The following is a 23,337-nucleotide window of genomic DNA, read 5'->3' on the forward strand; positions in this document are numbered from 1 at the left end:
AAGTTAAATGCAACTAGATTAGATTAACAATTATGAAATTTCAATTTGATGCTATGATTAGACCTAGCTCTGACTCATATGCCACAAGTGCCAGATGTTGGAAATTGCAAGAAATTTGCATGAATTTGATCACTCACATAGGCAGTTTTTTTATATCTAAAAAAGATGTTTCTTGCAAGAATTACCAATAAAATGTTTTAGGACACAATTGAATTTGAAATAGGTAATGTTTTGAATAGATTTTTGAGTTTTATTGAAATCTTACATGAACAAGAAGAAATTGGAAATACAATCACATCAAGGAACAAATTGCCACGGATTTGACGTTTAGGCCAAACAAATTTTGTAGGGCAGATTTTCAAAAAGGTGTGAAGTTATAACAATTTAAAAACACAGTTAACCTACTTCTAGGAATGCAAAACATACAGTCATGTTATTTTCAATACAAGAAAACTTAATTTTGTTTTAATTTCTTAAAACTACGGAGACAAAGTACTAGCTTTACTTTATGTACAGCATATGCCTATGTAGTCTATTCCAAATCCAAAAAAGAAAAAGGAAAAAATGAAACTGTCCAAAAACAGAAGGTCTGCAAAATCATGATTTAACAGTGTCGCCCATCCTGCTGATAAACTGCTAAAATGAAGCCTAAAACGATAAAAAGCACTGTCTCCCAAAACTGTGTTTGGGAATTCTGCAAGCTCAGTAATGTCCAAGTGCATTTATGAGAAAAGAAAAAAATAATAAAAGACTTGAGTATATACACAATCGAGTGATTCTTCAGCCCAATACAAATGGCAGCCAATCACTACTGAAGGATGAAACATTAATTTTTGGAAGGATGTAGAGCTATAGCCAAATTCTATCTTTCCAATATTCCCACGCCCTCCTTATTTGTCTTACTTCCACTGTTGCCCATACGTATCCTGATAAAATTCCTGGTTGTCATTATTGTAACCATAGTTACCGGCATAGTCACCACCTTGCTGAAGCGGCTGCTGAGCGATGGGTTGGGAGCCCCAGTTTTGCTGGTTGTTGGTCTGGCGGCGCTTGGAATCCGGTTGGTTGTACCCATCAGCCTTTCTCTTGCCTCCCACGTTGCCCCCACGGTTGCCCCTGGCTCCACGAGCACCACGTCCTCTCTGCTGCTGGGCAGGACCCCCTCTCCCACCCCTGGCTCCTCTTGGTGGTCCCATTGGTGCCCCCCTCTGGGAATAGCCAGCTCTACCTCTTGGTGGTGGTGCTCCCCGCCCCCTAGGTGGTGGAGGTGCGCCTCGCCCACCCCTTCCTCCTCCTCTTCCTCTTATAGCATAGCCATCATCATAGCCGTAGTAAGGATCTTCATAGCCACCACGGTAGTCATGATAGTCATAGCCATAGTAATCATCATAATAATCTTCATAGCCATAGTAATCTGGGGGATAGCCATAGCCGCCTCTCCCTCCACGCCCTCGGCCTCTAATTGGAGGTGGCATACGAGGTGGAGGATAGTAATAATAATCTTCATACCTAGTGAGCAGGAAAAAAGCATTAGCATTAGTTCATGCTGCTTTCTCAATTTAAAAGTTCAAGCGGAGTTCAGCATGCCAGATTAAAGTAGATTTTTACTTATGTTGCTATCAGACAGAAACTCCCGTCTTTGAACTACAGTACAGTTAATGAAGTTAACACTCACGCAGTACTTCTGGAGGCTTGTCTGGCAGCCTGGCGTTCTTTCCTTTTCTTATCTGGAGGCTTAGCTAATACTATTTCAATTTCTTCCCCCTCTATCTCTTTTCCATTCATTTCGTTCATGGCCTGTTTGGAAGGGGAAAGAAGTTTAAATTCCATTCTACAGAGAAGAATCCTTCAGGATTTCCCACCTTTCCACTCTTCTAAGTTCTGATATTCTCATGTCCATAGTAATTCCATTTCAACACAATGCATATTTACATACTGAATGTTTTATGAAGTGAATGGCTTTAAATTTGCCTGGGACAAGAACAGAACACCTGTGTGTCTACTCTGATGTAGGAGAGACTTCTGTAACAATGAAGAGCTACTACTAGCTCTTTGTTTTAAAACAGGGCATTGGACTGAAGGCTGAATACCCTTTCTGGAAGGAAGAAAAGACAGTCTCCATTTGTGTTTCACAGTGAGAAACACTTTTTCTTGCTTGAGCTGCTTTTAAAGAAGGAGAAGTCTGGAAAGCAAATACAGTGGTACCTTGGTTCTCTAACGCCTTGGAACCCAAACACTGCAAACCCGGAAGTACCGTATTTTTCGCTCTATAAGACGCACCAGACCATGAGACGCACCTAGTTTTTGGAAGAGGAAAACAAGAAAAAAAATATTCTGAATCTCAGAATCCAGAACAATAGGGATTGCTGTGCAGCGAAAGCAGCGATCCCTCTTGCTGTTCTGGCTTCTGGGATAGCTGTGCAGCCTGCATTCGCTCCATAAGACGCACACACATTTCCTCTTACTTTTTAGGAGGGAAAAAGTGAGTCTTATAGAGCAAAAAATACGGTAAGTGTTCTGGTTTGCGAACTTATTTCAGAAGCCGAACATGCTCCATTTTGAGTGCCACGCTTCCGTTTTGAGCGTTACGCTGAGGTCTGTCTGTTTTTGCTCTTTATTTTACATTTTTGTTTTTGTGGCTCTTTGTTTTTGTGACTGTGTGGAACCCAGTTCAGCTACTGATTGATTGTGTGACTGCAATACATTGTTTATTGCTTTCATTTTATGGATCAATGGTCTCGTTATATAGTAAAACTCATGTTAAATTGATGTTTTAGGGGTTGTTTTTAAAAGTCTGGAACAGATTAATCCATTTTGCATTACTTTCTATGAGAAAGCACACCTTGGTTTTGGAACAGACTTCCAGAACGGATTAAGTTTGAGAACCAAGGTACCACCGAAGATGAAGCAGGACGAAAAGATTGGGAGTCTTCAGTGGGAGGGGAGAGAACTTTTTTAATACAGGGCAGCATATGCTGTTTAACATATGCAATGTGAACAATGCACTGGTAAAACCTTTCCAACGTACGGGGGGGGGGGGTGAGGGAGAGCAAGAAGATTTAAATGGAAAGTATCAGACTAAATGAACCAATTACAATATTCAGCATTTATAGAGCATTTTTAGGGGGTTCAAAGCATATACATTGGATTGCATCCAATACCATGCTTGTACTCCTCCTGCCAGTATGCCCTGAAAAACATCTCCTGAAGTTAGGAAAGAGTCTCAAGAAAGGCATGAGATGTGAGGTACAGGCTGTAGCGGGAGGGAGAAGTCAGGTAGAAGCTGACTGCAAAAGATGACTGCAACTACCATTTTGCTGCATAACGTAGGTCTGTATGCATCACCACGACATCAAATGAAGAGTTTTCCTTTGCCCATGCAGTCTGAAACAGGGAAAGGAACAGCAAACTCCAGTTTTGGCTGGGAGCTTTGTTTTCATCTACAGTGCACTTAATGTTATATATGACCTCATGTGCTGGGCAGGTGGGCGTGGCTTGGGGGAAACGACCTCACAGGCTGAAAGAGGATCCTTGCCAGGCATAATCAGGGACTGTTCCCCACCCACTGGCCTAGATAATGAAATTGTGCATACCTACCTTGACCGCTGCCCCCCTATCTTCAAAATGAACAAAAGCATAGTCTTTTAATTTCTTCACTCTTTCCAGCTTTCCAAATTCTGAAAAGGATTTCTCCAGTATTTCTTCCGTCACTGTAGTGGCCAAGTTTCTCACAAATAAAACTTTCACCTGTTAAAAAAGGGGGTGGGATTTTGACATCAGCTTCAGAAATCCAGTAACTCTTACAATACATGCTTGCTCAGATGCAAGAGTGCACTAAATATCCATCCAGGAAAAGATGGCTTTATCTCTGTATCACAAGAGGCGTTAATTTTATCACTAAAACTGAAACAGCAACTAACAACACGGACCACTGACAGCATGTTTCAGTGTTGGCTTCTGAATTAGGCCCCCATCAACTTTTACTTTCAAGATTTCATTTAAGAGATACAGGCACAATTCCATGTTGCTTATTTTTTGTAAGATTCCCAGGGAACGGATGACATTGACCAGCATCAGTACATTAACCCTACTGCCAGGTGGAGGAAAAGCATGGATGTACCTGGAATTGTATACTTCAGTAATTCTTACACCCCAGGGAGGGGGAAAGGCAAAGTATCATCGCAGACATGGGCACCCTACTGTAATGGCAAACTACTTTTGGCTCAAAGGGCTGCGTGTTCATTCTTGGCCAAACCCTCTGGGGTGTCCAGGTCAGTGATGGGCGTTGTCCCCCACACCTCAGTTGATGCACGCCAATCAGCTTAGGGGGATGTGTTATTGGCCCCTCCAGGCTCATCAAATGATTGATCCGATGACTGGGGAGAAGGCAATTCGTATCCCCATCAGGGTGCTGAGGTCCACCCACCCAAGCATAGTGTCTTTTTTATTTCCTTTTTCTTGCCCCCCCCCCCCAAATTTGTGAGATCTTGGGGGATGGGATCTGTGTCCCAATCTGGAGTTAGTCACTTCAGCAGTACAGCCTTTGCTCTATTACCTTTGCCATGACTTCTGGATCTGGTTCCTCTACAGGGTCAGCCCATTCCACAGTAACGACGTTTCCCCAGACTTTTACTTTCCCACTCATCAGCCGACGCCGAGCTTGAGCAGCTGATTTGTGATCCTCGTATTCCAGGAAGCAGAATCCCCGATTCTTCTTTTTATCATCAGGTTGGTGATACAAGATTACATCCACTAAACCCTCTGTAAGAACAAGACACCTGGATGTAACACAGAAGCCTATTTCTGGCTTGAAATGCGAACTGGAATGCAGAAGCTTCAGCATAAGCAGATCAAGTCTTCAGCACACTCAAATGATGCAGTGCCAGAATACACCGCACAATTAAGTTCTCCCTTCTCTAGGCACTGGCTCCATCGACTTTTGAACATAAACTTTCTTCTAGCATGAGGAGATGGTAGAAGTAATGTTTCTTTGCCCAGCACTCAAAATCTGATCCAGGGCTGCCATTCCTCTTCTTTTATATGGCCTCCCAGGTTGCAAGGTCTGCACCAATGACCATAAAGATGACACCATCTACCAAATCTAACGCCATCCGGGCGGAGGGAGATTCCTCCAATGAAATGGCAGCGCTCCAAATAGTCAGGGCCCAGGTCTTACCCATAGGCGCTAGGGGTGTGGGGCACCCAGGCTCTCAGGGGCGCCAGGCCGAGAGTCTGGGGCCCAAGAATTGAGTCCGGGGAAGAGCCCGCCCGTCGGTCAGAGTGCCACAGCTGGCTCTTCTGCTGCAGGTGGCTCTGCACCGCGAGTTCGGGGGGCGACCGAGCCAGTGAGACGCTGAGGTGGCCGGCTGGCTCCGCCCTCCTGCACACCTGGGACTGGGCAACCTGGGGGGTGGGAGTGCCAGGCAGATCTTTGCATCCCGGCATCGCATATGCTTAAGACAGCCCTGCAAATGGTACTGACATTCTCATTTTGCTGCCACTGGGAGACTCATTTTTACCATAGATGACCTCAACATGCATTCAAGGGATCACCAGTCCTGACTGGATTTGAACTTGGATGTTCAATATTGTACACCCCACTCCTTGCACACTCTCACCCCTTCTTTGCTACTTGGAAGCTTCCCCACCTTATCAAAACCACTTCTGGCCATTACAGGAAGGCAAAGAAGCACCTGGTACAGCACATCACTTCCTCTAAAAGTGGGAAAGCACTGGCACCCAAATGTATAGATTCTCCCCTTGCCACCTTCTCCCTTCCCAGTTATTTTAAGCCAATGGAAGCGGAAAGGAGGGGGGAAGCAAACTTGTTTTAAATAAGTACCAGTGGTCCTAGGGTTAAGAGAGAGAAGCAAGACCAGCCTGCAACCCTCTCAAAGACCTCAATTTTCATTAGACTTCAAACACCCTGAAATTCCCAAGTCCAAATGAGTGCCTGCGACTCCTACAAAATGTCTGCTGGAAGTTCAAGTAAAATGCAATTTAACTGCACAGCCACTTCAAGATGGATACCATTCAGGCCCTATGAAAAGGAACTGGGTGGTGTTTCATAGGTTAATATTGTTTGGTGTGTGCATTTTAAGTGGTGCCTTAGAAGGGTTTATATTCTGAAAGATAGAGGATATAACTGTACTAAATAAATTCAGAGTCTTAACAGGCATGTTTATTATCAACACTAGTCTGCTTGTTTCATGAGTGAAATGTTAATGCCTTACAACACGTCATATGCTCAACTCCTTACCTGTAACTTTGCTGAACTCTTCTAGTATGTTTTCCTTGGTCTTGTTTTTTGGAATTGAGCCAACGAACAGCCTGTTGTTTGCCACAGAGATGCATACGCCAAGGTGTTTACCAGGACGGATTTCATAGTTGTCACACTGAAAAGAACGTTAAGCTGAACACTCATCTTAAAGTTCCAATTTAATGGTACACAGATCAACAAACTCTCCACCTGCTCCAGTGGGGAAGATCTCAAAATAAAATGCTATCTACTACAAAAAAAGCTTCATACCTGCATCCCACTTTGGAAAGATTTAAGGTTTCCAGTAATCTAGCTCATTTCCCAATAATAGGCGTTTGCCGGCTCAAAATACACTGTCTAAGGAGACTTCTCAGGTTTAGAATGCTAAATCCAGCCTCACAAACTTCAGGCTAGATGTCTGAGAAGCTCACATGCACAAATCTCCTGTTTCATCCCAGTACCTGGTACTCAGGGGTACACTGATTCTGAACATGGAGGTTAGATTCTTAGCTATCATGGTCATTGTTATTCATAAATGTCTCTATTAAAGAACTGTGTACGTTAGTACAATTCACTGTAATGTAGCTCTGAAGGCTATCTTCAAAAGAAAGATGCTCCATTCCTAAGCACATCATCTACTGTTACTTCACTATCGATAAAACATCCTTTTTCAGATCAAGCAGCCTGGACTCGGGAGATTTTTATGACAGTGAACACCCCAGAACTTATATAAAGTCATCACTATTATCCATTTCCCAAGTGTGAATTTTCCTTTATCGCTGCTGGTACACACTAACATTTTCAGTAAGCTTTCTCCTTAAGAAGGGTTTTTTTAGGCTGTTACCAACAATTTACAATCCATTAGTGTATCAGCGAAGTTAGTATTCCCATTTACCCACTCAGTACATCACTCAAGATGCTCTTACATAGCATTTCAGCTTCTGCTCTGTTTGAAGAGAGCTTTTTATGGAACAATCCAATTGGTACTTACTTGAGAGTAGGTCCTACTGAGAGTAAGTCCTACTGAACTCAAAGGAACTTACTTCTGAGTAGACTAGTTTAGGACTGTGTTAGTGCCCGATTGGTAAAATCCTAATTTGCTATTATCTGCACACTTAGCTAACTCACCAATTAACTGTGCCTCCAGTTAATTTATGAAAGATAAATACCATCAATTACAGATCAATTACAGATCCTTGGGGACCCTTCTCTGTACTTGGAAAACTTCTCTGTACTCAGAAAACTATCAGTTAATTTTCCCTTGCCCCTTTTTAGCCAGTTTTATCCATCATTTTGTCCCTTTTCTATCAAACTTTAGGAGCTTCAGTGAGGAACCAACCATCCTTACCTACAACTGCAAATAATTCAAAAAATGTTAACCAAGCCTTTGCAGATGCCTTGCTATTTCATGTTTTCAACTAAAATTTACCTGGGCTGAAAAACAGCTATCAAGGAGGTCTCAATAATAACTGTGTCCAAGGTCCAAAAGGAGAACTCAAGTCAGATTCATCCTGCAATTTTCCTTATTAACATCAGATGGCATGGTTAAATTGAGAAGTGCCTTAAGTAGCAGCAATTAATGACTAGTTGTTTATAACTAGCTAACTGCTAATTTATAGCTCATGACTGAGTGATCTAGAATACTATGGGAGCCCACCTGCAAAGAAAGTATCTATGAGTTACAGTTTGTGACCACAGCGAAGTCATTCCATCCTCCAAGATATATAGCATAGCATAGTAATTACCAATTTGACTGCTTCTTGTGCTGCATCTTTACTACAGAAAGTGATGAAAGCGTAGCCTCTGTTCTGGCCAGAGAGGGGATCCATCATGAGCCGCAGGTCCCAAATTGGGCCTGCCTTCTCGAATAGTGGTACCAATTCATCTTCATACAAATCCCTAGGAATTTTACCAACAAAAACCTGGTGAGGAAAAGAAAAAAAATATTTTGTTTGTTAGTAAATGACATTTAAAAAAATAATTCTTAATTCAATAAAGAAAAACGCAATAGATTTGTGTGAGGTGATATTTCAAAATAGTTGATCTTCCTTTACAAACACTCAGAACAGAGAAGCTCCCGCTCTAAGCACATGGGCCACTACCTAGAGCTACTTTAGGAATACCCTTCCTTTAATCACTGCACACAACACAAATACTGGCTCAGTTCAGATGTAACAGGGAACAATGGTTTCCCACTACACAACCTTGGGCTTATGCACTTCCCCTCCTTCCCACCCGAAAGGACAGCAAAAGCTTCTGTTTTCAATTTTAAACTAGCCGCAGTTCCCTGTGATGGCGAATTTGTGGAACTCTGGTCATTTAACCCAGCGGTGGGAACCATTTTCAGTCAGAGGGTCACATTCCTTTCTGAGCAACCTTTTCAAGTGGGTGAGGCCAGGAGCCAATAGGGGCAGCCCAACTGATGGGACTCTTACCTTCACAATAGACTACATTCCAGTCAGGTAAAAGTCAGAGGTTTCTACACACACATTTCTCCATTCCCATCCAGGGAAACAAGAGGAATTATCATAGTTCAAGGACTCATTCCAGCTAGGCAAAAACACTTGGGAGGGCATGGAACACGGTCAGGGAGAGGTGTGGCCTGGGGAGAGTCCTATGGGCTGGAAAAAGAGAGGCAAATGACCGCATTTGTTCCCCACCTGCTTTGTGAACAAATCAGGATTTGAAACCTAATTTGATCCTGACTTGCTGTCACTAACCCTAGTTTAAACAAACCACAGTTCCAAGTTGGGCTGTCACGGGGCACCAAGGCTAGTTTAAAAATGAAAGCAGAAGTTTCAATCTCCTATTTGCAGGGGGGTGCGATGAAGAGTATGTGAGCTCATCGCTTACCGTAGCTCAAAGCTGCAGTGAGTAAACCACTGTTTTCTATTACACCTGGAGGGCCACAAGTTAGCCAAATGAACAACAGCTCTGAATATTACTGCAGTTAAAAGACAGGCTTTCAAAGTGTTTCCTGTCAAAATTTGGTTGGAAAACTCAGCTTAACAATTATTTTCATTATAGCTAAAACTAAATAATTAGTTTTTAAGTCTTATTAGATGAAATAGGCAACCATTGTTAGGTAAGGGCAATCTTTATGTATCTGCAATTTATGTGTAGCAGTATGTACATACAAACCTCTGTGCCGATGCCAGGCTGGGATCCTGAGTAGACCGTATCTGGAGGGGGGCCACCATACTTCCGCTGGCCTGTAGTCACGTCCAAAGTATAACCAGTCCTCTCTAGCAAAGCCTGAATAAAGGATGAAGAATTAGAAGTAGATGTTTTCGTCGCACAAGTGGCATTCAACAACACATTCTTTACCAAGACAGAAAAACAAACCAGAAAGAGCCCCATCCACAGAACCTCTTGCATATTCTATCTATCTATGTATGTATCTATCCTATACACCACCCTATACCCCGAGGTCTCAGGGCAGTTCACAACAAGACCACAACATATAAAATCAAACCAAAAGCAGTAACCCAATAACCCCCCACAAAAAGGCCACATTCTAAAAGGGTGTTGGATGTCAATAAGATCAACCAAAGAAGAGTCTGGATTTGATATCCTTGCTTTATCACTACCTGAAGGAGTCTCAAAGTGGCTAACAATCTTTTCCCTTCTTCCCCCACAACAAACACTCTGTGAGGTGAGTGAGGCTGAGAGACTTCAGAGAAGTGTGACTAGCCCAAGGTCACCCAACAACTGCATGTGGAGGAGCAGGGAAGCGAACCCGGTTCACCAGATTACAAGTCTACTGCTCTTAACCACTACACCATGCTGGCTCTCAGGCCTGGTTAAAAAGGAACATTTTTGCCTGACACCTAAAGGTGTATAATGAAGGCGCCAGGCGATCTTCCCTGGGGAGAGCATTCCATAGACGGGGAACCACTGCAGAGAAGGACCATTCTTGTGTCGCCACGCGAACAACTCAGTGCTGCACCCAGCTAAACGAAGTGCTCTTCCTCTTGCTGCTTATTGGGACCACAGACTAGGTGTTGTATCCAACTAAGTACTACTCAGAGTAGGCTTACTGAAATTAATGACTAGGGCTGGGTAATACCTGCTTGCCATCGTCGTAATACACCGACAGCTAAACATTGTGATATGGTGGTATATTACGATGTTGGAAAGAAGGCGGGGAGGAGGAAGGCAGTTGCCGGCCACAGAGACAATTAGTGTCACTGTGCACAGCTTCTGCCTCTTCCAAAACCGCAGCCACCTCTTCCAGTGCACGGCGCATGGAGGAAGGAACCCAACCATGCAAGGAACAGGGCGAAGTCGCCTCCTCCTCCAGCTCCCACCCATTCTAAGGCAACTGAGGAAGGCTCACAAATGCTCCGTCCGTGCGCCTGCATCAGCCGCTGCCGCCTTTGCATGGACAGGTGGGGGAGGGCTGCCTCTTTCTCCCAGGAGAAAGAGGTAGCTTGCACATGCTAAAGTGATTGAGGAAAGATGCGGCCATCGAGTCCCTGTCAGGGAAAATGGTGGGGTATAAATTAATAAATATATAATAATAATAATAATAATAATAATAATAATGGAGGCACGTTTCTCTCCTATATATAGATAGGGCTCTTTTGCTATTACGCATTTGCAACAGTCATGATTTTAACTATTTAATGTCATACAAGCCTTCCCCCCTCAATACGATTCTTTCCTCCAGTACAAGTCCTTAAAGCAACATCAGAACAATGCAATTAATTACTTAAATACAGAAATATCTACATAGAAGTTCAGAAGAACCTTTATCTGTTCCCCTGTACACTCAGCATATGTATTCATTACCTTAATCTTTGCTTCATCTGGCCCCTTTGTTGATTCTTGTACTTTGCTTCCTTGTTTCTCTCTCTGTCTGTAAGTCTTCATAACTCCACATAAAAATGCACTTTTGTTCTGCAGATACAATTTATGACATCATTCAAGAGGAAGGCATAAAAAGAAACCTGAAGCCATTGAACCTTGCATAACACTCAACTGCTGCAACTTTTGACAGAACTAAGTAGAGTGCTTTAAAAAAAAAATCACTTTGTACAATTTATTTAACACAAACAACCACTCCATTGAACACCACATCAGGCCAAGGACTCTGAATATGAGAGTCTTTTTACACGCATGCAACTCTAGACTTTAACAGTGCAGCCCTATACATGTCTACTCAGCAGTAAGCCCCACAGAGTTGAATGGGATTTCCTTCCAACTAAGGAAACATAGGATTCCAGCCTAAATGCAGTGTTTGAGGGGTAAGGTTGTCAAAAAGACACAGTGCAGAAGAGTTCAGAAAAAAGTATGACAACCTTTGTTGGAGCTTGTTATAGTCATGTTAGAAAGAATGCTACATTTGTGAACCTATTTCTTCACACCACAGGAGCTCTTACCTTACCTGTACATGCGACAGGTCACTTTCCTTAAACTGCTGTAATACAGAGAGGGCTCCTTCTTCGTTAAATTCTCTAAGAGCATCTATTGCTCTCTCATCAAGATCAACATAAGCTACCAATCCTAAAAAATTAAAAATAGAAAAAAGTTACAGATTCCCATTTAATTATACAGAGGCAATTTCATTCAAAAACACTATTTTATTTTGCTAAATTTGAAGTAATTTGAGCTCAGTACATCAAGGTAACTACGGCAAACTAAAAAGTTATATCCAGAAACAAAATTGTTTGAGGAACTGTGTGGATATTCTGCTGCGCAAAGCAACACTACATATCAGGGTTTGAAACAATGAACTCTGGCTCACATTCCCTTTTAGGATATTTCTTTAAGATGGAGCCATTACAAACGATGCTTAAACACTACATAATCTAACAACAATTGTGCTACAGCAGCTATTCGAGCAACCTATAAAACCAACTTCTCCCCTTCAAAAAAAACTAAAGTGAAAAATTATCCCCATTTCTATAAAAAGGAGATTACAATGAATGTTTTTTACTACAGATAAATACCATTTTGCCACAACTTTCCAGCCAGTGACATTATTTCAAGCCCTGTTATGTACATCAAGTACACTAATATTAAGCTTACAGGTGCAGACCCACATACAGTAGGACCAGTTCTGAAGCATAAAGTACTTTCTTTTACATTAAAGTTAATAGAAGTTTATGAAAAATGTAGACAATTTCTAATTCCATCAGTATTAAATGGTAAGGAGCTGAGATATTTGTACCAACTTCCAATAACTATCCAGAGTGTTTTGAATACTTCAGGATTTTAAAGAGCACTGAAAACATCTTTATTCTCTATCACACAGAATAGCAGTGCACAAAGACTGCATTTCAGAATTGATCCTGCATTTTGGAAGGCATATTTTGTACTGGGACAAAACTCAGCAGAGGTTTTAAAAATAATGAAGTTCAGCCCCAAGTTTAATTATAAAATTAGTTGTAGCGAACACTACTAACGGACACCAGTGGGGCAGGTTTAACCATGAAGATAGTTGTACAAATATTGTTGAATACTAGGTAGTAAAATGTTTTAACAAGTTTAGATAAATGTCAAACTCCTCATGACACAACCTCAGTTGCAACACATTCTAAAATCCTGTACATGCATTTCTCAGACACCTACACTCAAGCCACTAAGTGTACATCATCATATAGCACCGCCTTAGAGAAGTGTCTCTCTAAGGAAATAAAAGCTATCTGGCAGGCACTCATTGGGATTGTCATTCAAGACAGATCAGCCACATGAGTCAAAATATCAACATAAAGAAGACAGATATGGTATTGTTTTGAACTGCCTTAAACTTACATAACTTTTGGAGTATTTTAGGGAAAAAAGATAAACCAGATCTTGCCACTCAAATATTTGAGATAAGGGCATGAAGCAGTTCCATTTATATTTCTAAATATATTCACAACACGCATACTAAAGAGGAAGAGGAAGTTTCTATTTCACACCCCAAAAAATATGTGTTTCCTAAGCAGAACATGTGTTCTCTCTCTCTCTTTAGAATACACAATAAGCCACTTGCTCCATGCAAGATAAACGTAATTCAAATAATAATTATTAATCTGAACACATCAGTGTAATTACTGATATGGACTGAAATATTCACTAGGAGCTGGACAAACATGAAATTCACTTACAGACTGGAATTCAAACGTAGCCCTAAGTCAAGCAAGCAAGCTATTTCCCTCAATAAGCCAAGCACCTATTGAAATATTAAGTGTTTAACACAATAACTATAAATTGGTGATGGTAGAAAGGTAGAAACAAATGATTATTTTATAGAGGAAACTTATAATTCAGTAAGCTGGAATGTCCACTTTTACTTGTGTCTATGAAACAGTTAAGTGCCCTGATGACCTAAGATACTGTCAACATGTCAAACCCAATTTGACCTCAAAGAAGTGAAAGCAGCTGTACATTCAAAGCTACACAGTACAAAACACAAGTAAATTTTTTCAACTTTAAAACCTAAAAATTTGAAAATCGTTTGCCTTCACTTTCATAACCAATCAGAAACAAGAAATGCATATTATACCTGTCTGAAATATTTCATCAAGTCTCTCTGCCACCTTCTGTGGGAGGCCTGCCTCTATCAGTGTCTTGTAGTGTTCTGTGTGAGTTACACTGGAAGTATCCATTGGTTCTTCCTCTTCTTTTAACTGTACCGCATTACCATTCACCTGATTAGCCATTTTATTATGCTGCTGGAAAAAATTCAGGAGCTATATTACATAAAGCCAGAAATAACTAATTTGTAGGACAATGCATTTATCTAAACTAATTTGTAAACATGCTGCAAGTGACTTGAATTAAACCTATTATTTAAAGCCTTTAGAATGCAGCTCACCTACATTAAATAAGTACAGTTCTAAATACTGTGGAACATGTACATGGAATAGCGCACAATTTTAAGCACTTCATGTACATCAGATCTAATTTTGATTTTGGCATTAATTTCTGTGATCTTAGTGGTGGGGAGTATACTGAAATGCATGAACATCTGCCATTATTACCCTGGTCTCAAAAAGATTTTAAGTCAATGTGCTTAATACAGAGGCCTACAGGGCAGCTTAATATGCAAATGTCAATACTTGCTTTCCATCTTTCCCATAGTTTTCTGGCTTATTTCCATACCTTCCTTCAAATCCTGTTACATAAGAGAAGCCATGCTGCTTTAATGTACACTAGTTGCCAGAACACTTTTAAAAATAAAATAAAAAACAACATGCCACATTAGGTTTTGCACAAGTGGAACAATCGATAAACGAATTGCATGTCACATACCAGCAAGATGAACTTGTATTAAATTCTGCATATCATAGCACAGCATGTTATTCCAGATATTAGAGTTTAAATGAAAGGTTTAAACGAAAGGCAGCACCTTCAATTTTCCATATCAGTGAGAAAGACTTGATGCGAAAGTCAATAAGAAGACTGCAGAGATATGAATAAAAAAAGTAGCACTATCTTCTCAAACAAATACTGAGGTATTTTGCCAAGTTATTTTATGTGTCTGATTACAAACTGGTGCTTAATATTCAGGCATGACAGCACAGGTGATATAAACAACTACTTAAGGAAGAGGGCTGGTTGACAGTGCCATATTAGCAGAGGCAAAGCAATCTTGATTTCACCAGAAAACTCAGTAAGACATATGAAACAAAGATTATTAAAAAATGTTTTAAGTGCAGAACACTAAAACTAGTCCTTCAAATACTAGATACAACTTTAAGATAATCATCCAATTAAAAGCATGCAATACAATTAATGTATCAAAAGCAAGACAAAAGATGTCCCACTCCAGAAAAGTTTTGCCATCAAAACATTTTAGTTCAAGGTCAATGAGTACTTTAATGGGCTATGACCATACTGTAGCTTGTGCAGAATAACTGGTACACTATTCCATTTTTGTAGCAGATGCCACCACACTCCTTTCTACTACAGACTGTATAAAATCCCTGAAATTTTTGCTACTGCATGTTTTTGAGCACATGTCCTACTTTAAGACCAAAAGCACAAAAAGCTTTCAAGCTGAACAAAACTGTTTTGGTGATCCACAAAACCGAGGCCTTCTAGTTTATTGAGGTTGCTCCTTAATACCTCTGCACTTACATGAAAAGCAGCAGTGGTGCATGAAGAGACAAAACCCCACAAAGAATTAAGACCAGTTGCTTCTTAGCAAATACTGCACCCTGAACACGGGATTATGATGCTACAAGTTTTCCCCAAAGAATTTCTCAGTGGTTAGTCTGGTTATATTAAACCTCATTCCCCCCCCCCTCAAGTGAAAGCATGTTTAGAAGTGTTACATCCACACTACATGCAGCATTTTATGGGTTCCAGTTCTGCTTTGTCACGTGTTACTTCCTTTGCGGGGAACACAACACCCAAAAAAGTAGGTCCGTCACACACAAAGCCATTTTTCTAATGAAAATTGTATCCAAGCAAAGGCTAGTGGGACAAATGTAACCCATTTTGGGAGATTCATTGTTTCTAGATACCTCATCTGCACTATACAGTGGTACCTCGCAAGACGAATGCCTCGCAAGACAAAAAACTCGCTAGACGAAAGGGTTTTTTGTTTTTTGAGCTGCTTCGCAAGACGATTTTCCCTATGGGCTTGCTTCGCAAGACGGGAACGTCTTGCAAGTTTGTTTCCTTTTTCTTAACACCGTTAATACAGTTGCGACTTGACTTCGAGGAGCAACTCATAGAACGCGGTGTGGTAGCCTTTTTTGAGGTTTTTAAAGACTTTGGTGATTTTTGAAGCTTTTCCAAAACTTTCCCGGCACCGTGCTTCGCAAGACGAAAAAAATCGCAAGACGATAAAACTCGCGGAACGAATTAATTTTGTCTTGCGAGGCACCACTGTACAGTGAACCCTTAGGTTACGTACCTCTTTGGATATGTAATCTTCGGGTTGCGAAAGCGGCAAACCTGGAAGTATTTTTCCGGGTTTCGCCACTCGCGCATGCGCGGAAGCGCTCTATCACGCCATGCGCAGAAGCGGTGCCTCTGGTTACGGATTTTTTGAGGTGCGCACAGACCCCCGGAACAAATTAAATCCGTATCCAGAGGGTCCACTGTATATTTAAAACAGCATCAGACCACTAAAAACAGCATCTTCACCCTAAGACTCCTAATTTATTAAGGGTGTTGAGAGTACTTAGGAGACCCCCCCGGTACCATCACAGAGTTCCAACCTCCAGTCATCCTCTCTTCCCATAGAACTCTGTGAATTGTGGCTCTCTAAAGGGAATAGAAGTGTACTAACAACTCTCAGCATCCTTAACAACGTACACTTCCCAGGATTCTTTGGAGGAAGCCATGACTGTTTAAAGTGATATAATACTGCTTTAAATAGAAAGTGCAGACGGGACCCTTCGCCTGATCACAGGAACTTGGGCTTGATTATCTCCAACAATGAAATGCCAAAACTACCAAAGCAAAGACAACTTGAGGGATATGGGGATATGTAGCACCCGAACAAAAATTAACACCACCTTTACTTCTTATTCTAAATACTGTCGCTTCAAAGCATTCTCCTCCAACAGAATGTTCATATAGCTGACATTTATAAAGATTCTCAGTGCACTTCAGTACATCTCTCAAAGGCTTGAAAAAGAATACAGAAGACACAAGCATGTCTATCAATGTTTTAGTGATAAAAAGACGACTGGTTGATTAAGATATTTACAGATAAGTTTAGTTACCCTATGTACATAGAATTCCCAGAAAATACTTCAAGGCCATTCTAATTTCTCTTCAGAGCTGGTAGCACAATGAAAAAGAAACTTGGCCCTCCTGGACAGAGCTTCGCTTTTCTGCAGACAGGTGTGGGTTCCACAAGGAATCAGAGTCTGGAGTGTTTATGGGGAAGGGTTGGTTGGTTCATATTTTATAGAACTACTTAGTTATTAACATTATTAGAAATATGCTAATACAACTTTATTAGCAAAGCAGTAACCTTGCTGAAGCTAAACAAGTCTGGGTTGGCTCAGTGGATGGATGAGAGACTCCATGGGAATCCTATGTATGCTGACTTTTAAGTGTCACAAGAGAAGGAAGGTAAGTGTACTAAATAACCTATTAAAAAACAACAATATATCAATCCCAAGGAAATGACACCTTCACCACAGTTCAGTTTGTTACACAAATTACTTAACAAATATTCATGTATGAAAATTATATACAGTATAAGCAGAATGTCAGAACAAGCAAAACTCAAGATTTGTCTCCATATTTTACCGTTCTATTCTGCATGCAGCTGTGGAAGAACTGCATACAAGCTTTGACATGAAGTAAGCTTTTGGGACCAGGGAAATCCTTTCTGGAGGAAATGTGATTGTACCCCCCCACCCCGGGCCATGCTGATAACATTCAGGCACCAAACTGAAAACATTTATGTCTAGGCTTTTGGAACACAGTTGGTATGGAGCCTAAATATTTACTGTAAAGTACTGTTTATTTTTCACTACATGGCATTATAGTTCTTCATATAGACAGCTGATGATTTAAATTGCTTTATCGTATTTGTTTTTTATAGTTGCTGTTAAGACACCCTGACCTTCTGTAGAAAGATGGGAAGAACAAAAAATAAACTAACAGTCACTGTGCAATCGAAACCCATCAACAAATTCACATGATCCAGTACCACTATTGTTTTTGAGTCTTACCTTCACAACTCACTATAATGGACTCATTCGCACTGAATTTACAAATGCAGATAAAAAAACATTCAATAACACAGTTTATGATCCAATATAATTAGTTAAGAATTTTCCTCACACATTTATCAAGCTTCTGTTCTGCCTTTCCATAAAAGGCATAAAATTTCTTCTGAATATACCAAACTATGGCAAACTTAAAAACTAAACTAACTCGTTACACAAATAATTACAGAAACTGGGTATTTACCAGGCTATTCTTCTCAGCCTTCTGCTCTAATATTACTACTACCACCACCAAGCACAGGTTGCTGCAAATACAGCAATGCATATAACTAAAAGCCTGATGCTATGCTCAGAGGTCCACAGATTCACTCATCGCAGTTACCATGGCAACCACCCATCTTCCCTAGACTCTGACTTCACATTGCGCTTTCGAGTCACTAAACTTCCAAAGCAAGATAAAGAGACTTACCCTACCTCCCGCTGCCCCAAGTCTGGAACTCAGGCTAAAGGCACTCAGAATGCCTCTAAGGCACAGTGTGAAATCAAGGGTGAGACCCTCCCACCTATTAACCTTATTCCAAGCTCAGTCTCTTACACTGCATGACACTGTGTAGTGTCAGAGACGGAGCACACACATATAGACACTCTGTGCAGAGGGGTAGGGGTGGGGCCAGGGTTGGAGGTGACCATAAATAATGGCTGGCTACCAAAGCCCCACATTTGTGGGCTCTTCCTACACACTACTTTTTTGCTTTCACCTAGGCAAAATAACCTGCATCTTATGCTCCAGCCATCACTCCATGCAAGAGCAGGGACAGGGGGTGGCACTGTGGTCTAAACCACCGAGTCCAGGCTGGAGTGTAAAGTGGGGTGAGGTCCTGCTGCTTTATCCCAGCTCCTGCCAACCTGGCAGTTCAAAAGCATATCAGTGTGAGTAGGTACTGCTGCGGCAGAAAGGCAAACGGCGTTTCCATGCACTCTTGCACTTGTCATGGTGTTCTGTGCACGGTGCACCAGAAGCAGTTTTGTCATTCTGGCCAGATGACCTGGAAAAGCTGTCTGCGGACAAACACCAACTCCCTTGGCCTGAAAGCAGAGGTGAGTGCCACACCTCATAGTCAAATTTGACTGGACAACCATCCAGGGGTACTTTACCCTTTTACCATGCAAGATTCCTTTGCACTAGTACTTGGCTGATATTCTGTCAATGCACCAGTGGCTTTTGTAATGCCCCTGTGAGATATATTTGCCACCCTATTCTATGTTCTAGCAACCTGCTCCAAGGTGTTAGACCAAAGATTTGTGGAATGACAGCAGGACAGGGCAGCTGTATGAGACATACTGAAGAATCTTCTTTTGACCATGAATGTTGTAAATTCTTATGTGCAGAATAGAGTATATGTGCTGCCTATCCTATGGGCCCCTGCACTTGGATATTAGTCTTATGCATTTAGTTCTCATTCACATTTCAAAAGTGTAGCCTTGCACTAGTGCCAGTTAGGGTCCCAATTCCAGCATCCTATGCAGGAGGGCCAACTAATTTTATGCCTCCTATACACACTGTTATCCACTTGGAACTGCTGCAAAGCTTTATAGTTCTATGTGTTGAACTGGGCTGCCCAAGTTCATTGCACTGGTGTAGGAACAGGGCTTACAGACACACTAATGCAGGGCACATCCAAAACAACCCTAAGCTTGTTTGCACTCAAGTCCCACTGTATTCGCCATGGGTTGCTTCCTTAATTGTGACCCTAATCAGCTCAGTTGTTTCCTGATATGACTATGACTCAAGAAATAAACTTATTCTAAGATTATAGAATAACATTTTACACTAGAGTAATGTGAGGTTTATTCTATTTTAGTGTTTTTATTTTTATACCAAGCAAAAATCTTAATACAGTAAGTTATCCTAAAGTTTGATCAATAGTTAAAATCAATTAAAATAGGCACACAACCAACAGACAACATTGTTCTTACACTGGAATTTTATATCCTACTTCAAGAGAAGGCAAATAAGCAAAATAGATTTATTGTTACCAGAGTAGCCCACTAGACTCTACTGAAATTTGAGAAATGAGAGACATGTATAGTGCAATCCTATAAAGAAGCAAGTCCCACTGAGTTTAATGGGGCTTATTCCCAGGAAAGTGAGTCAGTACAGAGTTGCAGGATTGTAGCCACAGATACTGATCTATAATAGAAGCTAAATTATAACTTAAACCACTGCAGTACTACTGACACCCTTATACAACTTCTGAAAGAGGATATAGGTATGACAAAATGCTATGACAAAAATGTTACAGACTACTGTTTAGCAAACTACATTAAAATTATTCGTGTATATTTTTTTGTAACTGAAAAGTTATTCAGCAAGTTTCCCCACTCCATAGCAAGTTACTATGTTTTTACAAGCTAACAACACAGCACAGCTGCAATCTTTGTATGTGGAGTTTTTAAATCCCTTCTAACTCACATCAAGATTTCAATGAGAGTTTCAGAAATAACCCAGTTATTTTCTGAACTTAAAAATGAAAGCCATAGCTCTCCAATGATTCTATATGTCACCACAAACTCACAATAAACTCTACACTGTCTCTGCATATGTAAAATAGGTATATATACCTACAATTACAAGTAACCTGGCCGAGTAAACCAAGTATTATCACACACAGTCAGGATGGACCATATACCTAATATACCTAAACAGGACATTTAAGTAATTCCTGAAAATAGCACATGCTGCAGAAAGAACTTAGCTAGCCTACAGGTCGCATGGTGTAGTACTGTTACAGTTAAAACATTCACAAGTGTAGTACTGTTACAGTTAAAACATTCCACCCCATTTCCTCTACCATCAAAGTTAAACAAGTATCAGCAGCTGTCAACAGCTCCTATGGTATTCTCACCAACCAGAATTCCCAATTAATCACTGTCTTTCACAAAGAACCCTTACCACAACCAAATCTGATTCTGACAGCGCCACGAAAAAGCACTGTGATAAGTTTCAAATCAAATGGTACTTGTAGGCGGGGCAGGGATATGCTCCATTTGCAAAAATAAAAAATGGGGAGAATCCAGGCTCCCCTTAGGAAAAGGAACATTTGGCGGATGGGTGTTTTTTTTGTTTTGTTTTTAAGGACAGTAACTCAAGGCACATATGCTCGGAAGCTAAAAACCGTGCTGTGTTTCCGCAGGCCGGCGATGCACAGGAATGCAGCCCTGCAGCTCGATCCCCGAGTTACAGCTTCGCCCGCAACTTTAAAAATCCCTGCCGGCTTCCAATGGGACTCATTCCCGGATTTCAAAAGGCGCCTAAGGCTTATCCGAGAGAAATATTATGCCCGCCGGCCAAGCAAACACCCCTTAGGGACCACGACATTCAAGGCGGCAATTCGCAAACCGGAGGAGGGGGAAAGGCAGGAATAATAATAATAATAATAATAATAATAATAATTTCCATTTCTAAGGGAATGGAAACCCCCTGCAAACACGCCAGGCGCTCAAAAAGAAATCGCCGCATTGGTTTTAAACGCCCACACACCTTCTTCCTTCCTCCCCATCCCAGGTCATGATAACGGGGTTAGGCCTCCTTCCTTTTCCCATTCTCCCTCTCCCGGAAAGCGGCGGATCAGGGCCCTCCGCACTCAGCTGAGGAGGCGCCTCTGGAGGGGGGGGTCGCACGCAGCCGGGCCTACCTTCCCCGCCCCCACGTCGACGGCGCGGGGCCTGCACCGCCCAGACGCATCCCGCCAGGCGCGCCGCGGCCACAAAAGGCGCCTCGGAGAGCGCGGGCCTGGGCATCTCTCTCTCCCCACCCCCCCCGCGCGCCGCCGCCAACTACGAGAGCGCGCACTCCTCTCTCCCACCCTGCCAACATCCCTTCCCTCCCCCCGGTTACCGGTTCCTCGGCCAGGCGGGCCTTGGCGGACAGACTCACCGGAGCGGGACCTGCGCGGCGCGGCTTGGAGGCAGCGGCTGCAAATGGCGCGCGCTCCTCCTCTTCCCTCCCCTCATGGACGGCGGGAGCGACCCCGGCAACGCGAGGGGTTTCCCGGAACTGTTTCCAGGGACTGCTCCCCGGCGTCCAATCCGGGGGAGGCGTTTCGGAGAGGCAGGCCGGAGACTCTATCGGCGCCAGGAGGCGGGAGCAGGCGGAGGGCCCCCGCGGCCAATCAGAGCCCGAGGAGAGCCCCGGCCAATCCGCACGGCTGGGAAAGCCATGGCGCGCCGGTAGGGTTAGGCGGGGGAGGAGGTGAGGGGGGGGAGAGAGGGAAGGAATCCAGCGCTTAAAAAAAAGAGCGGACGATTCCCGCTTTTTGTAGTTCTTATGCAGACAAAGGAGGCTCGCTGGTCGCCTGGCTCTTTCAGCCTTGCGAAGGCCTCTCTGTTGAGGTATCTGGCGGTACTTCAGCCTGGACGTCTTTGAAGGCTCCCTCTTGAAAAACACACAAAATAAATCCCTTCACAAGTAAAAACCAAAAACAAAGCCTAGTTTCGCAAGAAGTTTAGTACAGATTCTCTCTTCCTGACACGCTCCTCTTCTAGATTTAGGGATTTATCCTTCTCATTTTATGGGGGCGCAGGTGTATTTCTGCAGCAGAGGCAGTGGTCGGACCTTTTCGGTTGTAGCCTCTAAATCACGTCCTTTCTTCCCAAAGACGTCTGTGTACTAGGACCCTTTCTTAATTCCCTTTAATAAATGGATTGAAACCTTTCTATTCGAAAGAAAAGAAGATAGGGCATTAGCGTTTTATATTACGGCGGCTTTTTTCCTTTAATTTGAAATATATATATATTGCAGTGCGTTATTTTGTTGATTTTGTGTTGGACTGAATTTAGGTTTCAACCCCCTATTTAACTCAGTGGAATTTATTTCTGTGTAGATATGTATAGGGCTGCACAATATGTTGACAATATGTTGGTGGATTTTCAACTTTCTATACTATATGAAACGTTACACTATATTATATATTATGTGTAACATAAATTATAAACAATTGTGGGCTGCTTGGTCCTTATACTGCTTATTTAATTTTAATGTATTAGAAGTTATTTTGAGTTTTAAACATTTAAACACTTGTAAAGACTAGAGGCATGTGCTTTATTTGTGTTTAACCTGTTGACTGTATATTTCTTGATGATCCATTTTTATTTAATTTTGAATTGTAATGACCTTAGGCTATTAAGTTATAATTTGTGATGTAACATATCCAGTTACATTTTGTGGTTGTCATCTTCCTCCAGTGCCGTTTTTAATGTAATGAATATAAATGTTTCAGTTAATTAGTGAAACCACACCTGAACTACATGTCACAACGGATGCAACTTTAGCTGTGTACACATAATACATTTAAAGCATGATCTCCCACAAAACCAAATTCTGAGGACTGTAGTTTACCTCCTCACAGAACTACAATTCCCAGTACCCTTAACAAACTACAGTTC

General features: G+C 41.8%; 1 protein-coding gene across 4 annotated transcripts; it reads right to left on the minus strand.

Moving 5' to 3' along the window:
* Nucleotides 1–227: 227 nt before the first annotated feature.
* Nucleotides 228–21,955, minus strand: HNRNPR (heterogeneous nuclear ribonucleoprotein R). 4 transcript variants are annotated; one of them, XM_081015423.1, is made up of 11 exons: nt 21,830–21,950; nt 13,755–13,920; nt 11,649–11,767; nt 11,054–11,161; nt 9,401–9,514; nt 8,005–8,181; nt 6,260–6,395; nt 4,556–4,761; nt 3,598–3,747; nt 1,676–1,797; nt 228–1,509 (listed from the first exon to the last, which is right to left on the minus strand). In XM_081015423.1, exons 2-11 carry the CDS (start codon nt 13,909–13,911, stop codon nt 900–902), a joined length of 1,899 nt encoding a protein of 632 aa, XP_080871549.1. In that variant the 5' UTR covers nt 13,912–13,920; nt 21,830–21,950; the 3' UTR covers nt 228–899. The 4 variants fall into 4 exon arrangements, with proteins under 4 accessions (XP_080871549.1, XP_080871550.1, XP_080871551.1 ...); XM_081015424.1 differs by having other exon boundaries at nt 13,755–13,923; nt 21,830–21,930; XM_081015425.1 differs by lacking the exon at nt 21,830–21,950 and adding an exon at nt 14,504–14,646.
* Nucleotides 21,956–23,337: the final 1,382 nt, after the last annotated feature.

Source organism: Podarcis pityusensis, assembly GCF_964106645.2.
Source record: "Podarcis pityusensis genome assembly, chromosome: 8".
In the NCBI taxonomy this organism is placed as follows: domain Eukaryota; kingdom Metazoa; phylum Chordata; class Lepidosauria; order Squamata; family Lacertidae; genus Podarcis; species Podarcis pityusensis.